This window comes from Bubalus kerabau, chromosome 1 (genome assembly GCF_029407905.1).
Source record: "Bubalus kerabau isolate K-KA32 ecotype Philippines breed swamp buffalo chromosome 1, PCC_UOA_SB_1v2, whole genome shotgun sequence".
Taxonomy (NCBI): Eukaryota; Metazoa; Chordata; class Mammalia; order Artiodactyla; family Bovidae; genus Bubalus; species Bubalus kerabau.
Window position 1 is genome coordinate 50,300,788 of NC_073624.1, and position 20,665 is coordinate 50,321,452.

The following is a 20,665-nucleotide window of genomic DNA, read 5'->3' on the forward strand; positions in this document are numbered from 1 at the left end:
TGACTCAGGGATCAAACCTGCAACTCCTGCTTGGCAGGCAGGTTCTTTACCACCTAGCCTCCAGGGAAGCCCCAGAAAGACATACATAATTAACATAAGAGGAACTACAAGTCATTCAGTGATTCTCCTAGTGGCTTTTAGTGTGTATCATTTTTCTTACTCTTTTATGAGCCTGCAAGGTGGTTATTATTAGCATTACTTTTTAGAGGAGGAAAAGGAGGCTCAGAGAATGGAATTCAGAAGATAGGTTGGCAGCAGCTCTGGAACTGGTGTCAAGCTGAGTGGTCATTTTTCAACGACTGAAAACACTCCCCAATCTAAAGTTGTCATACCTTCCCCAACCCCCGCTCCCCGTCTCCCAGAGCTCTTGCTTCTCATTTTCTCTGCAGCTCTTATCACCAATCAATGATTATATTCTGGACTTATTTATTTTTTTGGTTATATCTCTCCAACTAGAACGTAAGCTCGGGGATCGTGGGGCTGTTTATCTTTCATTCATCAGTATATCTTTATGCCTGTAAAAAACTGCCTGGTATGTGCTCGATAAATTTTGTCAAACAAATTAACTATTACAAATCCTTGTCTTAAAGTATTTGTGGTGCTCTGGAAAGATCCCTGTACTTAAAAATGAGAAAACCTGGCCCTAGGACTAGATCTGCACCTTCAAATGTAACTCTTACCTCCCATGAGCTTCAGTTTTCTCACTTATAAAATGGTCAGTAAACAAACCGAGCCCAGGCTGGGATGAGGGCTCAGGGGGGTAAGGTGTGAGCAGGGCTGCAGGGTGCAGGAGGTCTCGTTACTAGTGTTGACCAGAAATCTCATTCTGGACACCTTCCCGTCCAGCTGCTCTGAGATCTCTGCCTCATCGCTGAAATGAGGGCTTCCAAGTTCAATGCCCTTGTGCTACAAGGGTGATGGGCTGCCTGCAGGGTCACATACCCAGATGCTGAGCTCACTAAGAAGGAAAGAAAATGGCAACACCATGTTTTAATGAGAAGTTAAAAATAAGACACATATAAACAGATCCTACAAACCCTTTACAGCATCACTGCACGGCAGTTCCAGGGAACAGATGGCTCTGTAGAAACAGCTGTATCCCCGAGAAACCCCAGAGAAACCCCGGAGTGCATCATTGCTCTCACATGCGAGCCGCGTGTCACCAGCTCCTTCATCACGCAGTGGGCAGAGGAACCCAGAGTGGATGGCACTCAGAGTCCCATGACAGGTTGCTCAAGGCTGGCCTCCAGTGACCCTCCTTGGCATGTTAAATCTCAGAGCTGAAGCATCCCAGTGTTTGCCTGGGTGGCCAGGAGAGGGGATGAAGAAGGAGCTCAGGGTCCAGAGACTCACAGGGCTACGGGCACACACCCCTCCTTCACACCCCTAGGCTCTGATCTATCCAAACATCATCTGTCCAAACCTGCCAAGTGCTTGACTCTCCCACATCTTTGTCACAGTCCTCTGCCTACTTTTACTTTTGCCCTAACTGGTTCTTTACATGAAACATAAGAGGAAAGCTCTGAAGCAACATTGCCTCATGTAAAATGGTAGGAATACTCCCTACGGGATTTCAGGCCACTCAAACTCTGTGCCTCAGTTTTCTTATCTGTAAAATGGGAATCAGGTAGGACTGTTCCTACCTGGTAGGCTTGATGAGGGCTAAATACAGAAAGATAAGTCAGGAGCTTAGGTCAGTGTAGCACATAGCACACCACCACCCTTCCCTGCCCAGCTCCCCGTCATTTATTTGTATTATGAATACACAGTTTTTACAGTTGCTAATTCGCTTCTTTATTCCCCCAACCAGACGGTATAAACAATTTAAATGCAGACACTTGGGTTCATTCCGCATTCCTAGCATGGGGCTTGGCATAAAATAAGGGCCTATTAATTGTGTGGGATGTTCACATTAATACTGATACCTGGGAGGTAGCAGACCATGCCATTTTCTTCTTTATTTTCTCAGAGCCTCGATCAGTGCTGGGCAGACGTCTCTGAACCTTCACTGAATGGTCCTGAGCCCATGCCTCTCCCTTCCCATGAAAGAATGAAAGTGGCCCATGGTTTGGTTTCCTTGGAAGACGGTGTTTTGGGTTCCTGGAACTTTGATCATTAGTACACACAGCAGGCAACCAGTGAACTGGTAATCTTTTTCTGCCTGTCCATGTGGTTTAATAAAATTTAACTGCTTCATGGAAACCACGGGGAAGAACCATGAATGAGGTTCCAAGAGATGTGTTAGGGCCCCAGCTCTTCTGAGCACATCCCTGGTGCCTCAGTTTCCTCATCCTCATCAACTGGGGGCAAGAGGGTAGCCCTCCTGGTCTCATACACTTACTGGGAGGGACAGATGAAGAAATGGATATCAAGGCTGCTGAAAGCGAAAGGTGCTGAAAGTGTAAAGCAACACTCCTGAGTGTTATTTTATCCCCATGTTTCTCCCCATTGCCTAAGGCATCAGAAGGACACGTGTCACAAGAAGGGGTGGCCTGAGAGACTTCTGAATTGGTCTGTTGTGGTCTTCATCACTTCCTCACTCAAAGAGTTCAAGTAAGCATGTCAGTTAAGGGAACACAACTACTTATAAAATGGGCTTGGCAGGCTGGAAGTTTATGACTCACAGGAAGTCCAAGTGGGTGTTCCTAATTGGCAGGTGGCTCTTCTCCATGTTCAGGGTCCAGACTACTTCCATCCTGTGGCTCTGCCCTCCATGGAGCATCTTCCACTAGGCGCTCTTGCTTTTGCATGAGACAGTCTTAAAAATGGAGCCTGTAGTAGCCAGAATCTACCCACGTTCTACTGACCTGAACTTGGCCACTTCTCTCAGCCTGAGCACCAAAGATCTCTGTCACCAAGGGGGACACATGATTCAGAACTCTACAGTCACTGAACCATCTAGCATTAGACCCAGAGGTTGATGAACAAGGCATTGCAGTGACTTTATTACGTACAAGAACTTGGAGGAAATACCGCTAGTTGTGAATCTCAGCTGCTCTGTTCATTTACTGTGACCTTGACCAAGTGGCCAAACCTTTCAGATGATGATCATCTTCGTCTGTAAAACAGGACTGCTGGTGGTCTCTGACCCATGTGAGTATTAATGAGGAAGTGCCTGCAGCGCTCTCAGCACTCACCTGGCCTGGTGAGCACATGATCCTTGCAACCCAAAGTCTTTGTCCTGCTCTCGAGAGAAGTGACTTGCTCCAGGTCACATAGCAAATGAGGGTCAGAGAAGTCAGGCCTCATTGCCCACTGATCCCCATAATATCTCCTTGTAGTTTGTCCTGACTTTGAGCAGAAGTTCAGAGGCCAGAGCCCCAGGACACAGTTCCTATCCCTCTAGAGTCCGCAGGCATGGCAGCCATCATCTCTGGCAGCTCAGGGGTCAGTCTAGGCCACTGTCCTTAAGGATGGAAAGAAATAAATGCAAATGGCTTAAAGGCCATTTTCCTTTGAGTCCAAATTTCCCTGTACCTCAGCTGGCTGCCCAAAGAAGCAATTTAGCAAATGCATTTTATCTCAGGAGGGATCTGTCTTTTGTTTCTGCAACTTGCTGGTTGGGAAACCCCCTGCTCCCCGCATGACTGGAGTGTGGAGTGGGGGTAGCATTCAGACCCTGTTAACAAAAGCCACACCACCCTTGCCCTCCAGCTCCGCATCTCCCTGGAGATATTACCTGGATGTGAAGGAGACAGGTTTCAAGCTGCTCGAGTCTTCTCCTTGGGATCAGCCTGAAATCCCATCAGCCATGCAGTCAGCAGTGAGCAGTTCTAGATTAGAATTTGAAAAGGAACATAATGCAATCATAATATTTCTGAGGTGTGTGTAGCACTCTACAGTTTACAAAGCACTTGTACACGCATTAGCTCATTTGAGAAAATTGCAGGGAATTACTTAAGTACAAAAAGTATAACAAGGCCAATAAAATTCATCTGTGAATCCTCCACTCAGAAAAGAGCTTGGTTAACATTGCAGTGAATTCCCTTTGGTCTGTTTCCGCCTGGTCTGTCTCTTCGCTGTGTTGTGATCATACTGCAAATGCATTTTTGTGGCCTGCTTTGTTCACACTGCATGGTATCTTCCACCAGCACATCTGACCTTCACATCCATCCCCCAGGAGAGAAGTAATTGTGTCGTGAGATGTCCTTGGTGTGAAAGGTCCGAGGGCTGGATTCACAGTCCAGACTTCTGCTCTCTAGCTGTAATTGGCAAGTGACAGGCACTTTCTGGGCTTCAGTTTCCTCCTTTGTAAAACAGAGATCTGTGCTGAAAACAAAGCAGTGCGTCTGATTTAGCACTGCACCTGGCACACCGGAGGCGCTCAGTCCACGTTAGGACAGAGGTGCGAAGCACCGTGTTGATAATTAATATTAAAACTCAGGGAAGGCACTGGTTGGTACAGAGTCCCAGACTCTATGTCTGATGTCATATCCGCTGGTCTCTCCGCAGCCCGTTGTGTGGCTGGTAAACAACAATGTTATAGATCCTAGCCTTTAAGCATTGTGATGGTTAGGGGTGACCTTGGGAAGCGGCTGCCACTGAACCACATCGGTTCCATGCAGTTCCTAGATGGAGGCTACTTATCCCCCAGGACTGCTGGTAGACACTCTTAGAAAGTGACTCTAGAAGCACTTTCATTGGCCACTGTTCCCTTTCTTAACATGCTATGAGTGGCTATGAGTATATCCACTAGAGGCTTGCTGGGCATGCAAGGATCAGGGAGGAGTCCTGTAGGCCAGGAGACACTCAACTTAATCCTACAGTCAGAAGGGGTGACCTGGCTCCTAGGGCCTTAGGCGGAGGGAGAATTCTAGTTTCCAGCCTTATATCAGTTAGCTACCCTGTTGGCATAGGGGGAACTTTCAAATAGGCAAGGACATCAAATTGGTCTTGAGAAGCTGAGGAATATCCCTGACTGCATCCTTTCTAAAGGTTAAAAATGTTCAAGATAGCTGAGCATATCTCAAAAATCACTGGATCACAACTGATTACCCAAGTGGCCTTTGGGAATGTATGGGAGCATTTGGAGTTATACTCAGTCATCTGGAGAATGCTACGATCATATATTGGGCTGGGGCCCAGGAGGCTAGCAACCCTGTGTTGTGTGGGACAGACTCAGGTGATGAAAGTGACACTATCTGTCGCCTAGTGCTCAAAACCCGTAAAACCTCAGTGGTGTACAGAGAGAAGCATGAACAGTGAGAAGTGCTCGTGGAGGCAGCTGACCTTGGCCGGGCTCACTCACGTGATGGGCAGCCGGGGAGACTCCACTCTGTGCCATCTGTCTCACCTCCCAGCAGGCCAGTCCAGGCACTTTCCCAAGAAGCATGCACTTCCTCTTGAACCTGTTCCCTCATGGTTGGGACATCACTGCTTCCCCTCCATTCTGTTTGCCAAACCAAGTCACAAGTCCAGCCAAGGAGGTTCAAGGATTGGGGCAATAATCTTTGCCTCTGTAGTAGGCAGCACCAAGAGCCACATGACAATGAGCAAGGATATGGGGAAGGGGAAGTGAAGAAATCGGACCATTTAATGCAGTCAGCTGTCAGAGTACACATCTTGAGAAATAATATCATAGTTTAACCCAGCGGTTCCCAACCTTTTTGGCACCAGGGACTGGTTTTGTGGAAGACAATTTTCCCATGGACCAAGCAGGGGTGGGGCAATGGTTTCAGGATGGTTCACACATTACATTCACTGTGTACTTTATTTCTAGTAGTATTATATTGTGATAGATAATGAAACAATTACACAGCTCACCATACCATAGCATCAGTGGGAGCCTTGGGCTTGTTTTCCTGCAACTAGATAGTCCCATTTGGAGGTGATGGGAGAGTGATGGGAGCCGCTGTAAATATAAATGAAGCTTTGGTCAGTAGGTGCCCAATATGCTACTAATGATCAGTGGAGAAATAACTCCAGAAAGAATGAAGGGATGGAGCCAAAGCAAAAAGAATACCCAGCTGTGGATGTGACTGGTGATAGAAGCAAGGTCCGATGCTGTAAAGAGCAAAATTGCATAGGAACCTGGAATGCCAGGTCCATGAATCAAGGCAAATTGGAAGTGGTCAAACAAGAGATGGCAAGAGTAAATGTCGACATTCTAGGAATCAGTGAACTGAAATGGACTGGAATGGGTGAATTTAACTCAGATGACCATTATATCTACTACTGCGGGCAGGAATCCCTCAGAAGAAATGGAGTGGCCATCATGGTCAACAAAAGAGTCCAAAATGCAGTACTTGGATGCAATCTCAAAAATGACAGAATGATCTCTGTTCGTTTCCAAGACAAACCATTCAATATCACAGTAATCCAAGTCTATGCCCCAACCAGTAACGCTGAAGAAGCTGAAGTTTAATGGTTCTATGAAGACCTAAAGACCTTTTAGAACTAACACCCAAAAAAGATGTCCTTTTCATTATAGGGGACTGGAATGCAAAAGTAGGAAGTCAAGAAACACCTGGAGTAACAGGCAAATTTGGCCTTGGAATACGGAATGAAGCAGGGCAAAGACTAATAGAGTTTTGCCAAGAGAATGCACTGGTCATAACAAACACCCTCTTCCAACAACACAAGAGAAGACTCTATACATGGACATCACCAGATGGTCAACACCGAAATCAGATTGATTATATTCTTTGCAGCCGAAGATGGAGAAGCTCTATACAGTCAGCAAAAACAAGACCAGGAGCTGACTGTGGCTCAGACCATGAATTCCTTATTGCCAAATTCAGACTTAAATTGAAGAAAGTAGGGAAAACCGTTAGACCATTCAGGTATGACCTAAATCAAATCCCTTATGATTATACAGTGGAAGTGAGAAATAGGTTTAAGGGCCTAGATCTGATAGATAGAGTGCCTGATGAACTATGGACTGAGGTTCATGACATTGTACAGGAGACAGGGATCAAGACCATCCCCATGGAAAACAAATGCAAAAAAGCAAAATGGCTGTCTGAGGAGGCCTTACAAATAGCTGTGAAAAGAAGAGAAGTGAAAAGCAAAGGAGCAAAGGAAAGATATAAACATCTGAATGCAGAGTTCCAAAGAATAGCAAGAAGAGATAAGAAAGCCTTCTTCAGCGATCAATGAAAAGCGATCAAAGCAAAGAAATAGAGGAAAACAACAGAATGGGAAAGACTAGGGATCTCTTCAAGAAAATCAGAGATACCAAAGGAACATTTCATGCAAAGTTGGGCTCGATAAAGGACAGAAATGGTATGGACCTAACAGAAGCAGAAGATATTAAAAAGAGATGGCAAGAATACACAGAAGAACTGTACAAAAAAGATCTTCACGACCCAGATAATCACGATGGTGTGATCACTGACCTAGAGCCAGACATCCTGGAATGTCAAGTCAAGTGGGCCTTAGAAAGCATCACTACAAACAAAGCTAGTGGAGGTGATGGAATTCCAGTGGAGCTATTCCAAATCCTGAAAGATGATGCTGTGAAAGTGCTACACTCAATATGCCAGCAAATTTGGAAAACTCGGCAGTGGCCACAGGACTGGCAAAGGTCAGTTTTCATTCCAATCCCAAAGAAAGGCAATGCTAAAGGATGCTCAAACTACCACACAATTGCACTCATCTCACACGCTAGTAAAGTAATGCTCAAAATTCTCCAAGCCAGGCGTCAGCAATATGTGAACCGTGAACTTCCTGATGTTCAAGCTGGTTTTAGAAAAGGCAGAGGAACCAGAGATCAAATTGCCAACATCCTCTGGATCATGGAAAAAGCAAGAGAGTTCCAGAAAAACATCTACTTCTTCTTTATTGACTATGCCAAAGCCTTTGACTGTGTGGATCACAATAAACTGTGGAAAATTCTGAAAGAGATGGGAATACCAGACCACCTGATCTGCCTCTTGAGAAATTTGTACGCAGGGCAGGAAGCAACAGTTAGAACTGGACACGGAACAATAGACTGGTTCCAAATAGGAAAAGGAGTTCGTCAAGGCTGTATATTGTCACCCTGTTTATGTAACTTATATGCAGAGTACATCATGAGAAACTCTGGAATAAACACAAGCTGGAATCAAGATTGCCGGGAGAAATATCAATAACCTCAGATATGCAGATGACACCACCCTTATGGCAGAAAGTGAAGAGGAACTAAAAAGCCTATTGATGAAAGTGAAAGTGGAGAGTGAAAAAGTTGGCTTAAAGCTCAACATTCAGAAAACGAAGATCATGGCATCCGGTCCCATCACTTCATGGGAAATAGATGGGGAAACAGTGGAAACAGTGTCAGACTTTATTTTTCGGGGCTCCAAAATCACTGCAGATGGTGATTGCAGCCATGAAATTAAAAGACGCTTACTCCTTGGAAGGAAAGTTATGACCAACCTAGATAGCATATTCAAAAGCAGAGACATTACTTTGCCAACAAAGGTTCGTCTAGTCAAGGCTATGGTTTTTCCTGTGGTCATGTATGGATGTGAGAGTTGGACTGTGAAGAAGGCTGAGCACCGAAGAACTGATGCTTTTGAACTGTGGTGTTGGAGAAGACTCTTGAGAGTCCCTTGGACTGCAAGGAGATCCAACCAGTCCATTCTGACAGAGATCAGCCCTGGGATTTCTTTTAAGGACTGATGCTAAAGCTGAAACTCCAGTACTTTGGGCACCTCATGCAAAGAGTTGACTCATTGGAAAAGACTCTGATGCTGGTAGGGATTGGGGGCAAGAGGAGAAGGGGATGACAGAGGATGGGATGGCTGGATGGCATCACTGACTCGATGGAAGTGAGTCTCAGTGAACTCCAGGAGTTGGTGATGGACAGGGAGGCCTGGGCATGCTGCGATTCATGGGGTCTCAAAGAGTCGGACACGACTGAGCAACTGATCTGATCTGATCTGATCTTGGTTGCTTGCCAACTGCTCTACCCTCACTGTGCAGCCTGGTTCCTAACAGGCCACAGACCAATACTAGTCCAGGGCTTGAGGACCCCTGGTTTAACCTATCAAGGCAATGGTCTTAACTGATAGAATTCATATGAAAGTCCTATGAAGCCATAGAAGTCATATGAAGGTCATAGAGAAGTGAGTGAATGTATTTTTTTATTGATTACTACACTGTTGGTTTGGCGATTTAAAAAAAATATTTATATATATACACCTTCTTGGAAAAATGTTCTATTGTATTCAGCTATTAATCTTAATAACTCTAGCCATGTAAACTTTCATCCATATTCAACTATGTATCATCATATAATGGACAAGGCTCATGTAACAGAAAAAATATTGGAAGCAACCATGTGACCTTTGGCAAATTATTGTTTTCTTTCAATAAATTTTATTGAAATACGATTTGCATATATGCTAAATCCCCCCATTCTAAGTGTACATGTATTTTCACAAATGTGTGCTCCCATATAACCATCACCCTGATTGCAACATAAAACATCCCCATCACCCAAAGAGCTTCTCTCCTGTCTCTTCCCAGCCCTTTCATTCTGCTACTGCATATCCACTGGTCTGATTTCTAGTGGATATCGAAGTTTTCATATCCAGTGAATATGAACTTTTCTATCGAAGTTCATTAAAAAGCTGGAGTCTCCCCAGCTCCCCAGCTTTTTCTTTGCAATTCTTCACCTGTAGAACAGGTATAGTCACCTCTGCTGGGAAGGATACTGTGTATCGAACATCTGTGTATCAGCAGATCTGGAAACCTGCAGATCTGCGTGTGTTTATGTTGGATGCTAAGTTCCTCCTTTCCTGTTAGTGGGACAGCTCACTCTTTCACTAGTTGGTTAGGAAGGAGGATAGAAGAGCTAGGTGAAGGAGTCCTAGTGGCAGATTAATGAAGTCAAGGATCTCAGAGTACCAGAATAGGAGAAAGAGAGAAGAGCAGGAACTGAGACTGATTGAACTTGGATGAAATTAGAGGAGATTTTTTATTTATGGGATTGCTTTTCCTTTCCAGTACATGGTATAGAGTTTTAAGTCTGTAGCTCTAGGGAGAGAAAAGCATCAGGTCACACAAAGGTACTGTTCAATTTGGTTTTCATTACTCTGTTCTTTGCCAGTTACCACCTGTTGTTTGAAATTGTGCTGGGTCATCACGGAAAATGTTTTTTGTTTTGTATAAGGAGTTTGTGGTTGCTTATCCATTTGTCAGTGCTGCCAGCATCATCCTCAGCTCAGAGGGTCTCATTCCTCAGATGATGAGGCAGCTGCCCTCTATCACCACCTCTTTGAAATCAGATCATATTGCAAAAGAAAATGAAGACAGGATCCTGTCCTTCTCTGACTGGCCGATCAACAAGGTCCAGTGGATAAGAAACTCAGGGAAGGACAGGGCACAACAGGCCGACCCCCTTGGGGATTTCCTTCTTGTTCCCATGCCTTCTTTCCTATCTTTCAGCTCCAGAAACAGCTCTCAGAACTGGACGAGGATGACTTGTGTTATGAGTTCCGGAGAGAGCGGTTCACCGTCCACCGAACCCACCTGTACTTCCTGCACTATGAGTATGAGCCCGCTTCAGACAACACAGACGTCACCCTGGTGGCTCAGCTCTCCATGGACAGGTAGGCAGATGGACCCCGCCGCCCACACAGTCTCCTCACAGCTGCCCTTCACCTGGAGAAGGCAGAAATGGCCCCACCAGCTTGGAACATGGAAGCCTGCTAACATAGGGCCTAGTCTTATCCCTTCTCCAGCACTGAAAACCAAGGGCTCCTGTATTTTGATGATGCTGGTTGTTTTTGAGGATGGAGGAAGAACTGATTCTAAAAAATAGAGCTCTAGTCAAATTATCTCAAGGAAAAGGGGAGGTGTATCATAAGGAAACACCTGGACTGGACCCACAGTTGATGTTGGAAAGCAACTGCTATTTCTTTTCTTATACATGTGTTGATGCAGGGATCATTCTTGGAGCCTTTATCAGGAAGTACTGATGTGGTCCCTACCCTCATGTGGCTTACAGTCTATTGCACTGATTCTCAGCCTTAACTGGGGACAAATCAAATTACCAAAGGAGCTTTAGAAAAGAAAATTCATGGTCCGGCTCCATTGCAAACTAGTTCAGTAAGCATCTTTGTGAAGACCTTGCATCATTTTAGGTTTGCCATGTGCATCCAGTATTGCTAATATGGGGCTAGTAAATAGTTATGTCAAATAACTAACATTGTGATAAGTGCTTTGAAGGAACAGTGATCGATATTAACAGTGTCAAGTGAGGGACCTTCTTTAGGTGGTAGGATCAGCGGGAGGTCTTTCAAAGAGGGAGACATTTCTGCAGAGACTTGAGGATAAGAAAAGGAGTCAAGCATAGTGGGGGAGTGTGAAAGTATTAGTTGCTCAGTCATGTCTGACTCTTTGTGACCCCATGGACTGTAGCCTGCCAGGCTCCTCTGTCCATGGAATTCTTCAGGCAAGGATACTGAAGTGGGTAGCCATTCCCTTCTCCAGGATATCTTCCCAACCCAGGGATAGAACCTGGGTTTCCTGCATTGCAGGCAGATTCTTTACTGTGTGAGCCACCAGGGAAGCATGTGCGTTGCCAAAAAAAAGAAAAAGTTTTCCAGGCAGATAAAATAGCAAGTGCAAAGGCCCTGTGGTTGGAAGAGCCTTGTGCGTTCAGATACCCTGATAGAAGACCTGTGTGGCTGAAGCATCACTTGAGAGGGACTTGAGATGGAAGCTACATGAGGTTAAGATTATAAACACTAGAAACTCATAAAATATTTGCATTTTATTCTAAACATGATGGGAATTTATTGTAGACATTTACACAGAGTTTTGCTTTGGTTTATGTTTTTGAAAACATCTCTGGCTGCCAGGAGGTGAGTGGATTCAAAGCCTTTCAGGGTTATGCAGTTTTTCTATTTCTGGCCACCCTGAGTGCTTCCTGCCCACCTCTGCTAGCCAGCTTCCTCTCCAGTTGACACATGGTGTGCAAGTGGCTGCCCTGGCCCCAGCTTTCTCCATGTCATTCCCTCTCGACTCCCATAGTTAGGAAGGGAGTTTGATGGCCTCATTCTGTCTTTGAGCCACTTTGGAGATGCCTGTGGATTTCATTTCATGGGGTGGTTTTAGGAGGAAATAAGTTCATGCCTTTAAAGTGCTGAGGACAGTACCTGGCACACTTAGTAAGTGTTCAATAAATGTCACTTGTGATTAGTCACGAGTTATTGGAGAATGAGCAAAATGAAGAAACAAGCACTGGGGCACAAAATGGTTCACAGATAGTAAGCAGCCTGAGAGTCCCAGAGAATGAGGGGGGACCTGGCCTCCGGAGGTATCTGGGAATGATGCGTGTTGACAGTAGCTGTGGAGGCGGTGAGTCCCACTGCTTCTTAGCAAATGACAGCTCATGGAATTAAATCGCTTCATGGCTAGCGTCCTGGAGATTCACAGACTCCAGAACACCTGTGCAGAACTTGCTGGCCATCGTTCAGTTTCTAAGTTGTGTCCGATTCTTTGCAATCCCATGGATTGCAGCACACCGGGCTTCCCTGTCTCCCAGTTTGCTTAAACTCACGTCCATTGAGTTGGGGGTATTCTCTAACCATTTCACCCTCTGCCACCTTTTTCTCCTTTTGACTTCAGTCTTTCCAAGCATCAGGGTCTTTTCCAGTGAATCGGCTCTTTGCATCAGGTGGCCAAAGTATTGGAGCTGCAGCATCAGTCCTTCCAATGAATATTCAGGGTTGATTTCCTTTAAGATTGACTGGTTTGATCTCCTTACAGTCCAAGGGACTCGCAAGAGTCTTCTCCAACACCACAATTTGAAGGCATCAGTTCTTCAGTGCTCAGCCTTCTTTATGGTCCAACTCTCATATCTGTACATGACTACTGGAAAAATCATAGCTTTGACTATACAGACCTTTGTCGACAAAGTGATGTCTCTGCTTTTTAGTATGCTGTCTGGGTTTGTCATGGCTTTCCAAGGAGCAGGCATCTTTTAATTTCATGGTTGCTGTCACTGTCCACAGTGATTTCATAACAGGTAACAACAAAGACCAAATGGGACGAAAAGGACAAGTACAGAGGTTCTGGCACCAGCTAGGTCCTTGTCCTGCTGAGTCCTCTCAGGAAAGGTCTTTCCCTTCTCATGACCCCAGTTTTCTCATCCCCAAAATTCACGTGACCTCTCAGCAGATACTATGTAAGCATCTATTACTGTGTTGTGGCCGACTCTTGTGGGGCTGGGAATATATAAGACCCTATCCCACCCTCACAGAATATGTAGTGAACTCAGGACTCAGATCATGTATTTGTTTTCTGTTGTGGTTTAATCAGTCACCACAGATCTTGCAGCTTTAGAAACACACTTTTTTTCTTTTCTGACTTGTCATGGATCAGAAGTCTGGATACATGTTAGCAGGTTCTCTGCTTGGGGTCTCAGGCCTGAACTCCAGGTGTTGACTGGACTGTAGCCTTACCTGGGAGTCAGGGTGCACTTCTAAGCTCATCCAGATTTTGGCAGAACTCAACTCTAGGACCAAGGTCCCCATTTCCTTGCTGGCTGTTAGTTGGGATCCTTCTGGGCTGCTAGAGGTCACCCTTAGGTCTTAGCTGTGTGGAGCAGCTTGCTTCTTTGAAGCCAGTAGGAGAATCTCTCCAGTCTGTTATGTGACATAATCACAGCCGTACTAGTCTATCGTATAGAATAGTACCAGGTCCTGCTCACACTCAAGGGAGGGGTGATCCAGGACCATACACCAGGAGCTGGGGCAAGAGTCTTGAGGCCAACTGAGAATTCAGGCTGCCACAGGCAGGGAACAGGTTTGACAACAGACAGGTGCTATGAGAACCCATGGGAGGAGCCCCTGTCCTGGCTGGGGCAGAGAATGGAAGAAATGGCGAATACCCCCAAGAGGGGTTCTGCCTACATTGAGCTGGAGGCTGAGTGGACTGACAATAGAAGGCTTGTAGGGAGAGAAGGAGCCCCCTGCAAGGAAGGAGAGGACACCAGGCCTGCTGGGATGCACAGTTAGGGCTTAAATGCTAGGGTGAGGAAGGAGAGAGTAAATGATGTCAGCCAGGTAGGCAGGGCTTGGGGAAACCAGGGTAGGTGGCCAGCCCTTCCAGCTCAAACCTGCGAGGCTGCCAGTGAGGCTGCATGAGGGACTGACCTAGACCCATGTCCCAAGTCATCCCTACCCTTCCTCACCAGCCTGGGTGCACACGCCCTCTCCCACCAAGCACAACAGCAGGCCTCCCACCAGAACAGTCCACTCTTTGTGTTTTATTTTTCCTTCTTCTCTGTGCCATTTAAAATGAAGACAAAACCTAATCCTTGATCCTTGTGCTGAACGATGGTCAGGCTTGGTTTTCTGTTCTCCAGGCAGCATAAGTATATCTCAGTCCCCCCAGAGGAGGCACATGAAGCTCAGATACTATGATCTGCCCAGGTGACTGAGTTCCAGGCGATTCCAGTTTCCCATCTTTCAGAGCATCCTGATTTTCCTTGGTCACATTCACACCTTCTATTTGTATATTCAGTTTATCGCCAAGATATTCTCCATCAAGATCAGTAGCCAGTGGCCACCTGTGAACTCAGGAGAAAAATGTGAGACTCTCTGGGAAAGCCCTGGGACATAATGATGTTCAGTTAATGCTTGCTGGATCCAGAGACTCTGACCACAGCATCTGCACAGGGTAGGTATTTAGGAGAGGGAAAATGAAGTAGGGCGATAAAGGAGAGGAAGACTTGGGTTCAAAGTCAAGTTGCACTACAAACTAACCATATGAATTTAGACAAGTTATTTAGGCTGTTAGAGCCTCACTCTACTTACCTATACCCCACTCCAGTACTCTTGCCTGCAAAATCCCATGGACGGAGGAGCCTGGTAGGCTGCAGTCCATGGGGTCACTAAGAGTCAGACACGACTGAGCGACTTCACTTTCACTTTTCACTTTCATGCATTGGAGAAGGAAATGGCAACCCACTCCAGTGTTCTTGCCTGGAGAATCCCAGGGACAGGGAAGCCTGGCGGGCTGCTGTCTATGGGGTCGCACAGAGTCAGACACGACTGAAGCGACTTAGCAGCAGCAGCAGCAGCTACTTACCTATGAAGTGACAATAATACCGTCAAGCTCATAGGTTACCATCTATGCTTTATAAAGTAAGAGACTGGAAAGTGCCCAGTGATTAGCAAATGTACCACAAACACTAGCACAGTTCTCTCAATGGTTTTTACCTTTATGCTGACTATGGCATTTGCAACCTGGGGTTCACAATTAGAAGGAAAGGACTTCAGAGGTGGTCTAGTGGTGAAGAATCTGCACTTCCACTGCAGGGGGCACTGGTTCAATCCCTGGTTGGGGAACTAAGATCCTACATACATCTAAGTGCCCCCCCCCCCCAAAAAAAAAGGAAAAAAATTAAATTATTAACAACCCAAATCCATCCTTATGTGTATACTTGTTATCAATGAAATACAGACAGAACAGAGCCCCTCCTTCTGCAGCTAGCCCTGAGCATCCTCCTGGCCTGGGCTGCAGGAGACCTGGCACCTACCCTCACCACCCCTTTAAAGACAGGCCAGGCACCTCTCACATCAGCTGCAAATACCAACCGCAGATGCCTTCCCTTCAACGCACACACATCCTCCAGCATGGCAGACATGTGATCCCCACAAACGCATTGTGACAAGTACTGCCATCCAGACAATACCTCAGAGAACTCAAGGAATTCTACACCCAAGCAAGAGACACTTAGCGGGACATAATCAGAAATTATAAAGCAGTAGCACACAAGCTGATGAAGACGGCAGAAATGCCTCCTTCCACTCCATCCCACGCATCCAATTACGATGCAGCGGGCTGACTGGTGCCTCTTGGATTGATTTTTAATTGAAGAAACATTTCGGGTATGTTTGTAAACCTTTGAGTCAGAAGTAGGCCCTACGTGAGTGCCACAATGAATTAGGGGAGCCGGCATGCGGGCTCCTGTGCTCAGCTCCCTCTAGAATTCCATTCAGAAAGAATGAATGTCGCCTGCTGCAGTGGTGGACCCGGCAGGGCTGCTCCTTGCCTGGCCACTCACTCTGGAGGATGATCGAAAGGACAGAGGCAGCTGGCCAGGAGGGATCCTGATTACAGCATCCCTGCTACCTGGCCAGGAGACGCTTGCTCTTCCCTGCTTCTTGAATGAAGCCTTTGAAGTGCCATCTGCAGTTCCAGGGACTCATGTGGCTGATGGGCCTGCTCTTTGTTTTCTGCAAGTGAGGGAAAGAGAACATGAACTGAGCTAACAGGGTCCCATTCTTAGGTCCCATCGCAGCACAGCATCTCTTGGGACCTTGTTAGAGCACAGCTACATGGATCTCACCGCAGATCTGCCCAACAGGGATCTCTGCAGTGGGGCCCAGGAATCTGTGTTGTAATAAGCCTCCCAGGTGACCCTGAGCCTGCGGAAGCTTGGAAAGCATCATTCTAGAGAGTGAAAAGTACTCCTTTCACCTTGTGACAGCCAGGGCGATCTTTATACATACAGTAGGTCACATCATTAGAACTCTCTGATGCATTCTTATCTCCTTAAGAATAGTCTTAGAGCTGCCCACAAGACCTTGATGTCCCTGTATGACCTGATCCCTCACCATCCCCGAACACCTCTCTCCTTCTGCCCCTTGCTTGTCCATATGCCGTCCATGCTGGTCCTGTTTCTTCTTACTTGAGAACACACTAAACTCTGTATCCCAAGGGCTCCTCCCTCTTCTTGGAAAACGTTTTTCCCAGGCTTTCTCAAGATCAAGACCAGTCTTTCTCCTTGTCCAGGGCTCACACTGACCTTTCCACTTGCCCTCACCCTTATTCTTCATCCCGTTTCCTCTTCTGTGGCCCCTCTATCCCTCAGTTCACTCTGATCTTATCTTGGTCTGCTTATTGTGTCTTATCTCCAGAAGTGCATTTGAAAACCTTGTTTTTCTCATTCATTCTGGGGCCCAGCACAATACCTGCATGTTGTAGATGCTCAGTAGATATTTGCTGGAGGTGTGTGTATTTGAAAGGCAGGAATCACAGGTGTCAAGTACCGAGTGTGGACGTGTGCTGTCGCTTCAGTCGTGTCCGACTCTTTGCAACCCTGTGGACTGTAGCCCGCCAGGCTCCTCTGTCCATGGAATTCTCCAGGCAAGAAGACTGGAGTGGGTTGCCATGCCATCCTCCAGGGGATCTTCCCAACCCAAGGATCGAACCCACATCTCCTGCAGCTCCCCCATTGCAGGCGAATTCTTTACCACTAAGCCACCAGGGAAGCCCCCAGGTACCGAGTGCCTGCTGCATATCCAGTTCTGTGACAGACACTTGATGGTCATGACTAAGGCTGTTCACAGGGCAGCGGTCACAAGGTTCCAGGAGCAGCTCTGGGCAAGCCCCACCAAACAACCACTTTTCAAGTTCTCTGTTTGTGTCATTTGTTAATGTCCCATTGACCAAAGCACGTCCCATGCCCAGCCCAGAATCAGTGAGGGGGGAGGGTAATAGTGAAGCATGTAGATAGAGGGGAAGAGTTTACAGCCAATTTGTCATTGACTAAGGTATTATTGTCCCCTATATGCATGTGCGGAAATGGAAGCACGAACAACTATGGTCACTTGCCCAGAGATACTGACACAGGTCAGAGTTCAGACCTAGTTCTGCCTGAGCCCAGAACCCTCAGTTACCCCCTGGACCCCTCAGCCTGCCTTGCTCAGGGTACCAGATGGGAGTCATCTGCCTTGTAGGGAGTGGGTTCCCCATTCCAGCAGAGGCTGAGTGGCCACCTGCCTGGCTGCTTGGAATGACTGACATTCTAGAATTCCTTCCAAGCCCAGTCTTCTAGATTTTGGACTCTTCCATCTCCCTGCCTGCTCCCTGAGACCTCCACAGACTATCTGGGGCTCCCTTCCTCAGTAGGACCCCCTTGGGGAAGCCCTGCCTCTTTCAGACATCTGAAAGCGGAAGGCCTTCCTGACATCTCTAGGCATTCCTGAGCCTTTGCCCTCCTCTTCCCGGCTCTGACAGGGAGGGGAGAGCAGGGGACAGAGCATCAGGATGGCTCCTGGTGTCAGCATTTCCTCTCCTACACTGTGTGCTCTTCAGCAAGTTAAGACCCTCCCTGAGGCTGAGCCCTTTCATCATCATGATGGTGTAATCAGACTGAAAATCTCAGAGATTCTTTCTAAATGGATGATACTGCAGCTGCAGAATTAATCTTTGTCTCTCGAAACCCTCTCCATTGGTCCAGGTCCTTGATATGCCAGATCGTTATCTTCCTACCTAAGAAAGACTCAGCACAAAACTCGGTCTCAACAAGAACTACACAGGGATAGACCTTAGGGAACAAGTGTGTTTGGGGGGAAAACAACCAGGAGAAGAATGAAGAGGATGGGGGACCTCTGACCCCAAGAGAGACCAAGGAGGAAGAGGAGGAGGAGGGAATAAAGGGAAGCTGATGCCAAGCTTAGACCAGGTTCCTGTTTGGGGAGACAGGTGATGGGGACATCTTTCTCAGCCAAACCCAGTTCATGTTGAATAGTGGTCTGGATCCCGGGCACTGGAGTCAGACCTGGCTGTGTGGATCCATCCTGTCTACCTTGTGACTTCAAAGAAGTCACTTCACCTCCTGGAGCATCCTCCCCTGTAACACAGTGATGAGAATCTGCACTGTATTTAGAGCATTACTGTGAGTCTTAAAAGTGCTACCAGCCCAAATGTGGCTGGCATGCCATAAACAACAGGTATGTGGTAGAGATTTATTGTATCATGATCACATTCTCTCTATTATCATTATGATGAACCTCGGTTTGTCTGTCTGCCTGTTGCTCAGATCCTGGCAGAGAGCTTTGTTTTAAGGGACAAGAGAGATCGGAGCCGGTGGCAGAGAGACAGGAAGTGGTTGTGGAATCACTCGTTTTCACTCACTGAGGTTTTTTGGAACCTCTGGCGCTGTTTCCTGTAGAGTCCACGTGGATGTGACGTTTGTCACATTACCAGCACCTTTCTCCCGAAAATCCTAAGTATTTTGTGTCTCTGTCCTCACTCTAAAATCTTTGCTGAGGGGGGAAGACGAGCTGGATTAGGCAGGGCTTGCTCCCTGCTTAGAAAACTCCTCAGACACAGAGTCCAAAAGCTTGTCAGTGGGAGAGTCCACAGCCAAAGCTGTCCTCCCTTCACACTCAGTCATGCCTCCTGCATCCCATCCCCTCTAGCAGTTCTGACATACACATGGATGCAGAAATTATCCTTGCTCTTTACTCCCCAAATTTCAAAGGCTTTGTATAAACAGCTCTCTCATCCAATTGCTGAGTCCTTCCATTTTGCAGACAGAGACTGAGATGCAAGTGGGATCATTCAAAATCCCAGGTTCTCAGAGCCCAGCAGAAACCAGGGGCCTTGTAGCAGAGGCCGAACACAAATTTCAGTGAAATCAAGCATTGTGGAGAATATAGTGCCTCTTTCAAAACTGGCTGTGGTCAATTTGATTAACAAGTGCTATAAAGTATGAGAAATGGAGGGCATTTTACCCCGATGAATACCTTAATCCTCCTTAGTGAAAGAGGAAGCAAATCCAGGCAATACCAATTCACAGAATTACTGAGAGGAAACTGAAAGTCCATCAGGAAAACCATTGACACAAGATAGGTGTGCCCATTTTCTTTTGTTTAGAAGCATGGAATCTATTTCCTGGTAATTGTCCAAATAAAGTGAGCATTCTGATTCTGTACCTCTTGCTGGGTAGGGGAAAAAAAAAATTGAAATAGTCTTTTGCTGTTTTTTTAACCATAGATTTTATATAGTAGGCACTTCTAATGCTTCTGGGGGAAAAAATATTTTTTTTTCTAGATCTCTCTCCAAACATTTTTGCAGAGCCCTCTTGGTTGGGAGTACCTTTTGTTTTTTATCTGTGCTCCATTCCCCCACCCCCCACCATCCCACCCCACCACTCTGCATGGCCCAGTGTCTCCCAGGTAGCCTTCCAAAATTGCAAGGTGCCCTGGAGCTGTAAGGGCTCTGAAAAATGAAGACAGCATCACCCCAGGCTCACTTTTGTTTCCAGCATTCACGTATTTTGTTTTTTTTTTCCTTCCCTTTGCCAGTGTTTTCTTTTCACTGTCTTCAAAGTCCTGTCCAGATACCTGTCCACACAGTCCAAGCTCAAGAACTAAAGCTGACTGGATGCCTGGAGCCTCAATCCCTTCATCAGGAGAATGGGGGAAATGACAGATGGGGGTCACAGGGTTTGGGAAGTGTCTGGTGCATAGTAATGAGTCAATAATTGTGGTTATTATTACTCTTATTTTTACAGCTTGTTTTCATGCTCCTTGTAACTCATGGCCTCCCTTTGGCTAAGCCTCCTATGCTGGTCCCTGCTTCAGGAGAGTAGTAACACTGCTGTCTACCTTTCCTGACCGAGACGGGGAGGTGGGGGAGTTTTAAGCTGGAAAGGGATCTTTACATCATTTCATGTACATTTCCCCACCCACTGTTGAAAAGAGGAGCCTGAAAAGGCTTATAGTGAAATGTGACTCCATGTCACCTGTCTGATTGCAAACATTCAAAGGCTAGAAGCAAAAGGTGAGTGTTTTGTGCCCATTTTATAGATAAAGGAACTGAGATTTGGTGATTGGCCCCCATCACAAAGTGTTTAATTAAGGCTTAGCGCAGGGGTTTGGATTTGGCGCCAGTCCCAGGCTGGCGGAAGATGCGCAGATGCACAGATAATGGT

At 46.4% G+C, this 20,665-nt stretch overlaps 1 protein-coding gene across 6 annotated transcripts in view; it reads left to right on the plus strand.

Annotated features, from left to right (window-relative positions):
- The window catches only part of LARGE1 (LARGE xylosyl- and glucuronyltransferase 1), a 458,303-nt gene that overhangs the window by 406,945 nt on the left and 30,693 nt on the right, over window positions 1-20,665 (plus strand). For all 6 annotated transcript variants that reach the window (XM_055574698.1, XM_055574701.1, XM_055574705.1 and 3 more), the window contains one exon: window positions 10,372-10,535. In XM_055574698.1, the coding sequence (XP_055430673.1) occupies window positions 10,372-10,535 (164 nt within the window). The remainder of the gene's footprint in view (window positions 1-10,371; window positions 10,536-20,665) is intronic.